The sequence below is a fragment of the Apostichopus japonicus genome, chromosome 3 (genome assembly GCF_037975245.1).
Source record: "Apostichopus japonicus isolate 1M-3 chromosome 3, ASM3797524v1, whole genome shotgun sequence".
In the NCBI taxonomy this organism is placed as follows: domain Eukaryota; kingdom Metazoa; phylum Echinodermata; class Holothuroidea; order Aspidochirotida; family Stichopodidae; genus Apostichopus; species Apostichopus japonicus.
The window spans coordinates 26,802,263-26,815,142 of NC_092563.1; the positions used below are offsets into that span (position 1 = coordinate 26,802,263).

The 12,880-nt window shown below is 35.3% G+C and overlaps 1 protein-coding gene across 1 annotated transcript; it reads left to right on the top strand.

Moving 5' to 3' along the window:
• The first annotated feature begins 6,228 nt into the window (after nucleotides 1–6,228).
• On the top strand, nucleotides 6,229–10,715 carry LOC139965673 (uncharacterized). Its single transcript, XM_071968282.1, has 4 exons — nucleotides 6,229–6,389; nucleotides 7,211–7,321; nucleotides 8,634–8,786; nucleotides 9,691–10,715. The coding sequence occupies exons 2-4, from the start codon at nucleotides 7,216–7,218 to the stop codon at nucleotides 9,912–9,914; spliced, it is 483 nt and encodes a 160-aa protein (XP_071824383.1). The 5' UTR covers nucleotides 6,229–6,389; nucleotides 7,211–7,215; the 3' UTR covers nucleotides 9,915–10,715.
• The last annotated feature ends 2,165 nt before the right edge of the window (nucleotides 10,716–12,880 follow it).

The window sequence follows — 12,880 nt, forward strand, 5'->3', positions numbered from 1 at the left end:
TACACCAGTCCCCAATTTAAGAAACTCAATAAAATTGCACGATCTCAATAAATTTAAGCTAGCATTATTTGTCTACAAGACCTGGAATGGATTTCTACCAGCTGCCTTTGACTATTTTTTAACCAGTTACAGAGATGTACATAATCATAACACGAGGCATGCTAATCATGCCCACTTTACTCTCTACAATACCACCATTGGAACTTTAAGCCTACAAAACCATGCAACAAAAACATGGAATATTCTAACGAACGATTTAAAGAATAAAAAGTGAGTCACATCCTTTAAGAAGTGGTTATGTAAGGAAATAATAGCTAGTGACTGGCTACTACCAAATTATACCTGTATGTAATTACTATATAAATAATGAACATTTAAAGCAGCATTTTGCGTTGGGTCGCTTTTTTCCACCTTTTTAACATGTGCATCGATTTTTTTACATGTATCAATCATAAAACAGCAAACTAAGATACCATCCAAGTTTCACCCTGTCAAGAGCGTTAATTAGCGAGTAATTAACGATTTATATCGATAACGAGTAAAAGTGTCCTCGACAAAGTTTTCATATCTCCAAATCTTCTAGTTTGAATTCCACCAATCAGTGAATAGTATGTTTATTCATGAGCATTTTGCGTTTGGTCGCCGTTTTCTTCTTTTTTGACATGTCCATCGAGTTTTTTACATACATCAAATCACAAAACAGCAAATTAAGATATTAGCCAAGTTTTCCCCTGCCAAAAACGTTAATTGGCGAGTATTCCACATACAAAATTAAATCGCATTCAGTTCCCAAACCCACTAGTTTGAATTCAACCAATCAGAGATGCAGGTTTAGTTATGAGCCGTTGCTAAAAATAGATTCAAGACTTTGCGTTGGGAGTTGTTATGCAACTCCCTGGTACAACTGCCATATAGACTGTACACAAATCTAGCGTGGTGTTATATTACGTATCTGTCAATGACGTTCGTAGTGTTTAAATATTCATATTATGGGCGAGGTTTATTGGGTTCCCAACGGAAAATATCTTGGAGAACAACAACGTTGAAAGTTGCAATTTTTTCGACTTTTATGCCACCATTTGAAGTGAAATATAAATAGATAAGCTAGTTATGTATGTCGTTATGGCATAGTGGAGTCAGTGAGGTTGAGAAATATCATAGTCGAGGACGCAAAATGCTGCTTTAAGTTGTATTTATATTAATGTTTATGTGTTTATATATATATATATATATATATTCCCCTTTTCTTTTCTTTCTTCAGGGAGTCTTCCACACTGTTAAGCTTTTAAGCTTTATGGACGACTTCCCTACACTTTGTACTTTTGTGGTAAAACATATTTAAAAAAAAGTAATCATAAGTTTCATTGAATTTTCAGTCTACTCACCAACATATTAGACCTTTCTAAGCCCATCAACTTAGAGAAAGCCCGAGAGTGTAATATTAAGGAGGCTATAATGGGTGCATGCAAACGTCTAAAATTCTCACCCAATCCCAAGCCGTGGTTTCTGCTAAGCTTGGTTGGAAAAAATAGCTTTACAGTCAAATATTGCAGCATCATCTGCATATTGTGAAACAGTGCAGTAAACCCTGTACGTTAAAACAGGTATACAGTAGAACAATACAATAAAACCATTACAAAACAACATGTACAGTAAAACAGTGCAGTGAACCCTGTACGGTAAAACATGTATAGTAAAACAATACAATAAAACAATTACAGTAAAACAGTACAATAAAACATGTACAGTAAAACAATACAACAAAACCATTACAAAACAACATGTACAGTAAAACAGTGCAGTGAACCCTGTACGGTAAAACATATATACAGAAGAACAATACAATAAAACCATTACATTAAAACATGTACAGTAAAACACTACAATAAAACAATTACAGTAAAACAGTTAAACAGTACAATAAAACATGTACAGTAAAACAGTAAAATAAAACAGTACAATCAAACATGTACAGTGAAACATGTACAGTAGAACAATACAATAAAACATTTACAGTAAAACAAGTACAATAAAACCTTTACAGTAAAACAGTACAATAAAACCTTTACAGTAAATCAAGTACAGTAAACAGTACAATAAAACAGTACAATGAAACCTTTGCAATAAAACATTTATAGTAAAACAGTACAATAAAACATGTACAGTAAAACAATTCAATGAAACATTAACAGTGAAACATGTACAGTAAAACAGTACAAAGAAACCTTTACAGTAAAACATCACGTTTTATTTTCAATTCAATTCAATATAATTTCAATCAATCAATTTTAAAATGCAACTTTTACAAAGAGATGAGAATAAACATACTGAGAACATCAATATTGACAATAAATAACATGAAAGGGGTATTACATCACAACGAGTAAAACAATAGAGCAGTATATACAGCGGAAAGATAATCGAATGATTGAGGAGACCTCTATAGAAAACTTGAAGACTGATAGAAGTCCCCGGAGAGGATGGAAAACAAACACACGCGCTTTATTTTGATTACGGAAATAGGTTATGTTAAATATGTACTTTGTCAGAATGCGGCCTTTATACTTTTCTTATAGCAATATTATACAGGAAGAGCACCAGCTAATCAAAAGTTTTTATTATCAACTTGAAATCCGACCTGGTGTTTGTTCAATGATAAACAATCGATGTTTGTATCCCTATAGCTATCTTACAGAATTACCTATCATTCATATAAAAAGCATTTTTGTCGTAAAGATGAACTATATCAGTACTTTTGTTTCCACATGAAATGGAATAAGAATAAAAGCTTCCCTAGACGCTTCCCCTCCCCCACCCTCCCCCACCCTCCCCTCCCCGAAGTGTAATTGGCAATGCTACACTAGCTACTTGAATGTAACAACATTATAACGTCATTACGAGTTCGAATCAACTCAAATACTAAAATATAGACATCGCGTCTGTATACCCGATAAGGCACAAACTGAGCCCCCCCCCCCCCACGACCATTTTGGAAGTTGCAGATCCGGGGGTGCATGGCATTTGGAGGCTCAGTCATGTTGACCCCAAAAATGGTTATAAAGGTAAACGAAAATGGGTTTAGAAAGCCGTCGATGTTTGACTTGAAGTTATATTTTTTATATCGAATCAGGCATCTGAAATGGTAAGATATTTCATATTTCGGGCCACTTAGGACTTTTGACTTATATAAGTATCTACTTCACAAGTCAAGAAAGCAAACAACACTGAAGACGTTCCCATTTTGAAGAAGGTTACCATTTACAGTCTCACAAATCTCAAGTTAGAATAAAAATTTACTTCCCTTAAAGCAAGTAAACTATAGGGTTTAGTTCTTTTACAAGAATTTAAATCTATTAGGTATGCAAAGGCATCTCAATATCTTACGACTTGTAATGGCTTTCTGATGTGAGTCGCATAATTCATAATTTTGCTTGCAAAGTGTTGAATTGATGAGTTTCTTAGGTTCGTAGTGATCAGTTTATCACTGTGCTGCCAATAGTTCAATTGATGACATTTGATAAATGATCTTTTCGTCATTTTTGAAGCAAAATATGTTGAATTCCATGCTTCTTAGATTTAAGGAATTTGACATTTTGTTGCAAATTGTTTATATATTAAACGAACAATTAATAATTTTGTTGAAAATTGTTACTATATTAACATATGCACCAATTTGGCAGTTAAAACTTAATTTGTTTCTGGTGGTGGACCCTAGACTCCCCTACATAGGGGTCGGCTACAATAAACCATCTTGAACAATAGGTTGTGTGTGTGTTGAAGTGAACAATGGTCATCATTGCCTTCTGACACAAGAAACCATCAACAGAGGATCGCTTGACATGGAGAAGCTAAACAAGAGCTAAAGTTTCAACAGTCTATCGCAGATTCACTCTCTATGGCACTAATATATACTTCTTACCCTACTTTTAAAATTTTAATTATGTACCTATATCCAGCGTCAAAGGATATATATATATATATATATATATATATATATATATATATATATATATACTATAAGTATATAAGTACTAAAAAATAATGAACTCGGAATGTGGTATTCTGTACGTACTCCGTGCTAAACTAAAAGGTCGATTCCAAAACTTTTTTTTTTTTCTTTTTGCGACTTCTAATCACAAAAATATGGAACGGTTTTTGTTCTTTTCTTTGTCCAAAACTATGGATTCCATGGTAACTCCGATACAAATTTGTAAGTTCAGCGTCCGTATACATGTACTGTTGCGGTTGAATGATAATCGTTCGCCCGAGACGCTATCTTAATGGCTTCACAATTACATCCGAGAAAAAGAGTAAATTGTTTGTTCTATTGAAACCAATTCAAATTTCAGCTTTGAGTGGCCATTGATAACCGATATCAAATATGTGATCATGTATTCCCTTTATTAAGTTGATCAAGGAGAAGCACAAGTGTTTTCACAGGTCTATTATAGAAACTAACGTTTAGTATAATTATGTGGCGTTTTCCTATGTACATATAGCTTCGACACGTAAATCTACTATTACAGTCACTGAATAGAAATCGAACGGATTACTGACAGTAACGTCATTTTTATCATCATTATCATTATTATTATCATTTTTTAACACCCCTCTCGATTCCATTTATTGATTTCCCCGTCCTCCATCGTTTGGACGTCAAATTATTGACGTCACAATTGTCGGCCCTTACGAGCTTGCACTTGTGACTTTAAAGTGACGTACAATTAATCATTTTAATTTATTAAACTGTTTCTCATAATCGGAAATGATGCCCTAACGGCTCTGATGTCATATATAGAGCAACAGCTTTTCTACCCTTTTTGTTCTAAGTTCATTATTTATTTATCCTTCATTTTGTGATGCTTTGGAAAAAGCTGTGAAAACTTGGTTTTCCAAAATATACTTAATTTAAGGATTCATTAAAATGAAATGTATGAAACGATAATTGCTTTTTATTACTGTGAAACTTCATCATAACCATGTAGATATGCCAAGCTATTTAAAGCACTGACGAGATACATCGAAACACTTTAAAAGGGTTATATCATTACGAAGGAAAACAAACAAATAAATAAAACAAATAAACCAAATATGCTAATATATAGCATTTCCCTCTTCCTTTTGATTAAGTATATGCATACAATTCACAGCAAATGCCAGTGACAAAATAAGTGTTTTGCTTGGGGAATTCCGTAAACTTGTGTGATATTGTTGTTGAGAGATGCACAATCTTGTATTTAGCTTTTCGTAGAAAGGTTCTCATTTGCCCTCGGATTTCGTTTACGAGCTATTGTTTGTAGTATGTGATCTGATGACGTGTATAACGTGCGGTATAGGCTTACCCGCAAAACGTACCGTAACGCATGAATGATCAGCTTCATGGGAAACCCAAGTTTTGACAGGAAGTCATACGACCATATTTCATAATTCTCAGTATGTATTTGTGTACGATTCCAGGTGAAGCCAACGGTCCCATTTCCAGCTGTATGAGTTGACCTTGTTACAAGAGCGGTAAAGTCGTAAGGGCCGACAATTGTCACCATTTACAGTCTCACAAATCTTCAAGTTAGAATAAATATTTACTTCCCTTAAAGCAAGAAAACTATAGGGTTTAGTTCTTTGACAAGAATTTAAATCTATTAGGTATATGCAAAAGCATCTCAATATTTTACGACTTATGATGGCTTTCTGATGTGAGTCGTATAATTCATTATTTTGCTAGCAAAATTGTGAATTGACTACATTTCTTAGTTTCTATCACTGTGTGGCCAATAGTTAAATTGATGACATTTGATAAATGATTTTTTCGCCGTCATTTTGCAGCCAAAAAAATGTTGAATTTTATGCTTCTTAGAATTAAGAATTTTGACATTTTGTCGTAAATTGTTTCTATATTAACCGAACAATTACTAATTTTGTTGAAAATTGTTACTATATTAACATATGGCGTTTAAAAAATTAATTTTGTTTCTGGTGGTGGACCCCAGACTCCCCTACATAGGGGTCGGCCACAATAAACCAAGTGCAGCCACCCAACCCCTCTTCATAAAATCTTTCCAATAGTTGAGGCTATATATATCGATGACCTCATATGCGGAACCTCTCTCATATAGCCTTTTATCGCCTTATTTTGTGGTTTCACTGTTAGCTCTGGAAACATGTTGCACTTTATTTGCTGTGTCACCATCTTGAGAAATAAATAGCCTGGTTTTGTGGTGAAGTGAACAATGGTACAGAATAAGAAGAACATGTATATAAGGAGTCGACATTATTGCCTTCTGACACAAGACACCATCAACAGAGGATCGCTTGACATCGAGAAGCTAAACAAGAGCTTAAGTTTCAACAATCTTTCGCAGATTCACCGTCAAAAAAAAACAACACACAAGGTAAGATTTTGACTTCATTTTATATTGATTTTATTTAAGTTGAATTTGACTTTGTTATTATTATTATTATTATCAACATTATTATAATAATTATCTTTTATAAATTTTTTTCTATGGCACTATTTTATACTTCTTACCCTATGTTTTAAATTTTAATGATGTATTGACTATGTTTAGCGTCAGAATATGAGACTAATTACACATACTTGCTTAAGTTTTTTCCCAATGTATGTAAAAAGAGATTTTGGAGAAGTCTTGGAACATATCGAAATTGAAAGTATCTTCTTGTTTTTTTTTTTTTTGGTTTTTTTTTGTGAAGTGAAGTGAATTTGTATACTCAAGGCACCAGAGCGTGTTTCTTTAGTGTAGTATACGTTTCAATTCGCACGTTAATTAAAATCCCATTTAAGACCGAACCTTAAATATAAGGTGACATAAGACAGAAATTTCTAGATTTTTTTTGATATGTGGTTCTACTGATCTTTTAACGTCTCCTTTGGTTTTCAAAATGTTCAATGTATTTATTTCAACCATAAGTCTAGACTGCTCCTTTAAAATAACTTGAACTAATTGGTTGTCTATAGTTTGGTTGAAACAATGTTCCTAAGCATACTCGTTGGGATAAAGTATTGCTTTTTGAGAATTTGCTTGCATTGAAGTAGGTAGTACGGCTGCTATTATTTATAAATTTATGATATTTTTTTTCTCTCATGCTATTCATACCTAATGTTATTATAATTAAGTATCAACAGTTTATTATTCGTATCACATTTAGTACTTACTTTGATGGTATACATTGTGTCGCCTGTTTTGCATTGCAGTTGCCATGGATACTGTTTTCCTCGTAGTCGTCACGTGCCTGAGCTTCCTAAAGTTGTCTACGGGCCAATTTCCAAACTTTAATCCACAAGAGAGAAACCTCACAGTAAAAGGTAGGATCTTGATTCTTTAGAACTAAGTCTATGTAAATGCAGAATCTTGATTCTTGATTCTTTAGAACTATAACTCTCTGTAAAGGTAGGATCTTGATTCTTTAGAACTAACTCTATGTAAAGGTAGCATCTTGATTCTTTAGAACTAACTCTATGTAAAGGATAAACAGTTAACGCTTTTGCATATAATCTTCATTTCAAAAAATCTTCAAAATATATTACCAAATTATATGCATCAGACTCAGTCATATTTATTCATTCATTCATTCATTTATATTTGTTTTAATCACGTATTGTGTACATAGACTAAGTACGAAAAGTACATCAAAGTTAAAGGGAAGTAAACTAAATATTCTTGAGGGCTTAACAAATAGAATACTGCCTGAATGAAAAGCATAAAAAGAAAGAAGAAAGAAATAACCGTGGCCTTATAATAAATACACGGCTTGATATATGATAATACAATAGCCCTTGGTACAAAACTTGCAAGAATTAAGTTCTGTGAAGTGTGAAGTGTGAACGTGAATACAAGTTATTGTTATTGCCCGAGTTAATTTTTCGACAATTCCGTCGATATTTAAAGGATAACCTTAGGCTGAGTTTTAGCCTTGATGTGCTATAGACCAGTAATAATAGGAGGAAGATCAGCAAAAGTTATGTTTGTTTGTTATAAATAAAAAGGTTTTCAAGATATTCAGATTTAATATATGCTAAATGTCTGTAGTGCTCCTTTTAACGATAAATTGATGTTGATATCGGTTCCTAAATGTAAATGTGAATAAAGATCCATTGTTTTAGAAAGTCCAACTTGATATTGACAACACAACAACCTTGTATGATTATGATTACGATTACGATTATGATTATGATTATGATTATGATTATTGATGACTTCCGCCCAGGTTTCCCTAATGTAAATTAGCAGATCTGTTTACCTGATGAATAAATTATTTAGATTCGAAAGGCATATGCTTGACTCTTTGCTAGATTTCAAACAAACTTGTAAGATGAGTTTAATGTTCCTGTAGATATCACCCCTTGTATAGAAAACTATCAAATGATGACAATAGCATCTGCAACCCAGTTTTTTATACGTTCATCAGGTGTGATTCCATACCCCCCCCCCCCCTCCTTCCGCGCCCTCTCCCCAACCACACGCTCACCTACTCTCCCGGGCTCACTATAACACCTATAGATATATACATGAGGTAGCCTATAGGATTCATATAACATTAACGAAGCCTAAACTTGTCAGTGTTATATATTACATTGTTTCATGCTATAACTCTCTCACTCTCTTCCTATAACATAGGAAACTGCCAAAGCTGTACTGGATCCACATATGAGATACCCTGTTTCGGTGACAGCAATTGCTGTATCTATTCATCATATTTCTGTGATACCATCATTGACTGTCCAAATGGCTTCGACGAACAACCTCATATCTGCGCCAACATATGGAAAAGTAAGTAGACAGTGGTACGGTCACTATTGTTGTTTGCACTGATGTCAAGTAGCATGCAATGTATACTCCACCCCCCACCCTTCAACACCAACTCACCCCCACCCGTATAGATGCGCAAATCGTTTGTAGCTATAGTAACTATGCCGCTTTCTCCTATAGAATGTTGCATTCGTATGGGACGTTACCTTATTACAGTAATATAATAACTTGTTTTTAATTGTAAATTAGTAGATAATGTTTACCGGGCGAGTTCATGATTTTGGATTCGAAAGGTATATGCTTGACTCTTTGCTAGATTTCAAACGAACTTGTAAGATAGATCTAACGTCAATTTCGATATCGCCCTTTGTATAGTTAAGTATGACGTTTCACGTTTCATTCGCATTCATTCTAGCAACCTGATCAGTCTGAACACACACACATCCACACACATACACACACACAGACAGACACAGAAAGAGAGAGAGAGAGACAAATGAAATCCTTTACCCGAAAAATGAAATCAGCCCATATCATATAAAACGCAAAAATATTAATTCACGTTATAGCAACGTTAAGACCGGTTTCACCTAAACAGTTTGCACAGTATAATAATGTCTTTCCCATCGTTTCTAAGAAATAGCTCGTCAAATTATTAGGAAACATCCTTCGTTCGTCAATGATGCTAAGTAACCACACGCAAGCTTTATTCGCCGATACGTAAGCCTACTTAGAGTGCCCATGTACGTAAAAGACTAATGTAGTCATGGCAACGGTATCAGGTGATTCGCGCGCAGTATGGTAGGGCCATATCACGCTTAACTATCCCCCTCAATCCGTCGCCCATACCCCGGCCTTGTTCTTAATATAAACTTATTCTTCGGTTCATTATTTTACGTTTTTCGTATTTGTTTTATTTCCTCAGCGACTTGTGACAAGGAAGCGAAATTTAATCATGTCAAACCCTTTGAACTTGCTCAATGTGATGACGGAATGTGTATAACGGAGTGTGACGTATGTGATGGTTATTATCTTGATTGTACAGACGGCTCTGACGAAGACCCAGAACTCTGTAACTCGGACTCCAGGCCAGCAATCCAGGGCGACTGCACCCAGTTTCGTCAGGGATACCCTATCCCAGACGAATAATAAACCAGTAATAAATTTTAACCGAAAAGTAGACAAATAAATTAACAAAAAAATAAACAAATAAATAAATACATAATCATATTCTGTAATTATTGTTTGCAGTGTACTATGAATGACGTGAAGGAGGTTGGATGTATGTGTGTGTGTGTGTGGGGGGGGGGGGGGGTACACGGACGTTGTTTGGTCCCTGTCCTCTGAAGACTGTTTTATTTGGAAGAGGGAATGGGAACAGAGAATTTGAAGTCTAACTAGTTAGGGTGTGTGTATGTGGAGGGGGGGGGGTATGTCCCCTTTCTCTTTTATTTTGGATGTGGATGTTTCTTCTCCTCGAACACAGAGGGTCACTTTTGCTTCAAGAGCAATAAGTGTATTTGGCGCTGATCAATGGAATAAATTACCTAACCATGTCAAACAATCTGAGAATCTTGCAATTATTAAAAGAAAACTCAAAACATATTTATTTCCTGGCTAATCACTAATATACTCAATTTTTCAAATTTTCAATATTTGTATTCATTATAATTCATATTTTTGAATTTTCTTTGAGATTTTATTTAACATTTTGCATTTTCTATTTTTCTCTTTGATGTTCATAACAATTGTATATTTTTGTACATTCATCTAGTACATTTTTCTACGCCATTTGATATCTTATTTCCTTCTGAATGGTTTATTCTTTCTTTGTATTTTGTTGTTAAGCGCAACCGAAAACTTTGTTGGGGTTGCGCTATATGAAATTCAATAAATAATAATAATAATACCAAGCACTGATCTTTAATAAAGCTATAGTGAAGTCCAAAATTACCTTATATCAATTATTCCTTAACAGTTTAAGTTTGTGATAACTTATTTAAGGTATTTCTAAGAGGAATATATTGCAGATAATTTAGATTTCTTTCATATACAAATATTGAGATAGAACATGAACGTAGCAGGAACAGATATGAAAATGGCCCATGGATTGTTGAAAAATGCAAGATGTACAACAAGGTCCCAATTCTGACGACACATATTACCCCTCCCCAACCCTGGGGATGTCCATGATCATTGTTGAACTATAACGAAAGGACACAGACCAGCAAATGACTGGCTTTTGGATAATTACAATCTCTGTTAGTTTGCTGCTCCGTTTGATGTGATAATTTATCCAACTTCAAACGGTCAGTTGGGCCCTCTATAACCGTACATATGTAAAGGTAGAACGCCCAACACTCGTCACGTGAATGGATAACGCACTCTTCGGCAAAACGGACAAGGCTCCTCCCCTCCCCACCCCCCCTCCCCTTCTCCCCGCCTCCTCGTGCTCTGATCACGGCTGAATTATATGTATGAGTCTCATATATATATATATATATATATATATATATATATATATATATACATATATATATACGCATGATGAAATGTTCCACGTGTTGGGTAGAAATAATAGTAGAAAAGATGAGGACAACATGTAATGCCTTTAAATCCAACATAATATTTAGAATAGAATAACTAAACGCTACACAAATTTTCGGACACCCTTCGTCAGGTGTATAAAGAGTGATTGAAATCACGTTAGTCCACCGTAAGCCCCAGACTTCTCAAAGTGCTTGAACCCGGAAAGAAAAGCCATATCCCTATTGAGACCATGACAGTGTGAACGTACTTTAAGGATCAATTCGACTTCCTTCAAGTTTCTTTTATTATGGTCAGACAAATTACCCAGGAGTATGGCAAACTTAAGACAGTCGATATTGTGTTGTGGAAGATTAAAATGTTCAGCCACTGGAAAACTGGCTTTGTTGAGTCTGATTGTGCTTTTGTGATTATTAAGTGGTAAACGAAAGCGAGTGAAGGTTTGGCCCAACGGCGGCGGAACCGGGTGGGCACACTAGGCACGTGCCCCCCCCCCCCCCCCACTTTTCCTCAGGTTAGAAATGTGCCCTTTTTCTACATAAAAATTGAGGTGTCTCAAGTTAGCAAGAGGCTAGGGAACCAGAATGAACACTTGGGAAAGGCCGTTTGCGGCCATCTGAGGGGTTTATAAAACCAAAAATTTTCTTCTACGCTCCACGCCAACCGAAGGTGGCGCTCCGCTCAGATAGTCGTGCATACAACTTTGCAAATCTTTGCTACGCCCCTGACTTTTAATGAATTTCTGTGGGTCAAACTCAATGCTATTTCGAATGGAAAAAATTGTTAAGATATAAACAAGAAATAATGTCTAATTCGGAAGATTCCTACACTAGCAACAAGCATGATATCACCTCATTTTGTCTCAAAAGAAAACTTGTTTCCCAATTTGCACATTGGATATTACAGTACTAGTATGCATATTTTCTTTGAGGGGGGGGGGGGGCCTTGATGGAGTGATGTGTATACGCATATAAGATAATACAATAAGAGTTATAAAGGGTAACGTACTAAATATAAGGCTGCATCAGTGCAATCGAATTTCTGCAAAGTGCCCTTTAATGTCGGTGCCCCCCCCCCCCCCAGATTAAAAGTGCTTCCGCAGCCCTTGGTTTGGCCAATGTATTGTATATCGGGACAGAGAACACAAGTGATAAGATATATCACAAAGGGAGTGTCACAATTGTAAGGACCTGGAAATAAACACACCCCTGAAGGAGAGAGCTGAATATCAGGGTCCGTCATCATGTGATGACAGACCTTTCACCGGGGTTTACCACATTTAATAATCCCCTTGGGTTGGGGAGTGTCGGTGTGGGGTAAACGACTCCTACAGGGATGTTACGTAGGCTGTGAGGTTGTCTTATAGCAACTACAGGGGGGTTGATAAAAAAATAAAAATGTCACCCATATCGTCACCCAAGTTCAACGTGTTCCATTCATTTTTGACCAGCCTAATAAATGGATCGACCTGATCGCTGTGTGTAATGACGAATGGAACACGATGCTCTTTAAACTCCCTATGCTGACTTAGAAGCAGTTTCTCCCTGGGAATATATATATATATATAT

Bases quoted from the DNA above. Each gene is read 5' to 3' on its own strand.
- LOC139965673 (XM_071968282.1), top strand. From the start codon at position 7,216: ATGGATACTGTTTTCCTCGTAGTCGTCACGTGCCTGAGCTTCCTAAAG. The intron at 7,322-8,633 runs GTAGGATCTTGA...CCTATAACATAG, and splicing joins GAGAAACCTCACAGTAAAAG to GAAACTGCCAAAGCTGTACT. The intron at 8,787-9,690 runs GTAAGTAGACAG...TTATTTCCTCAG, and splicing joins CTGCGCCAACATATGGAAAA to CGACTTGTGACAAGGAAGCG.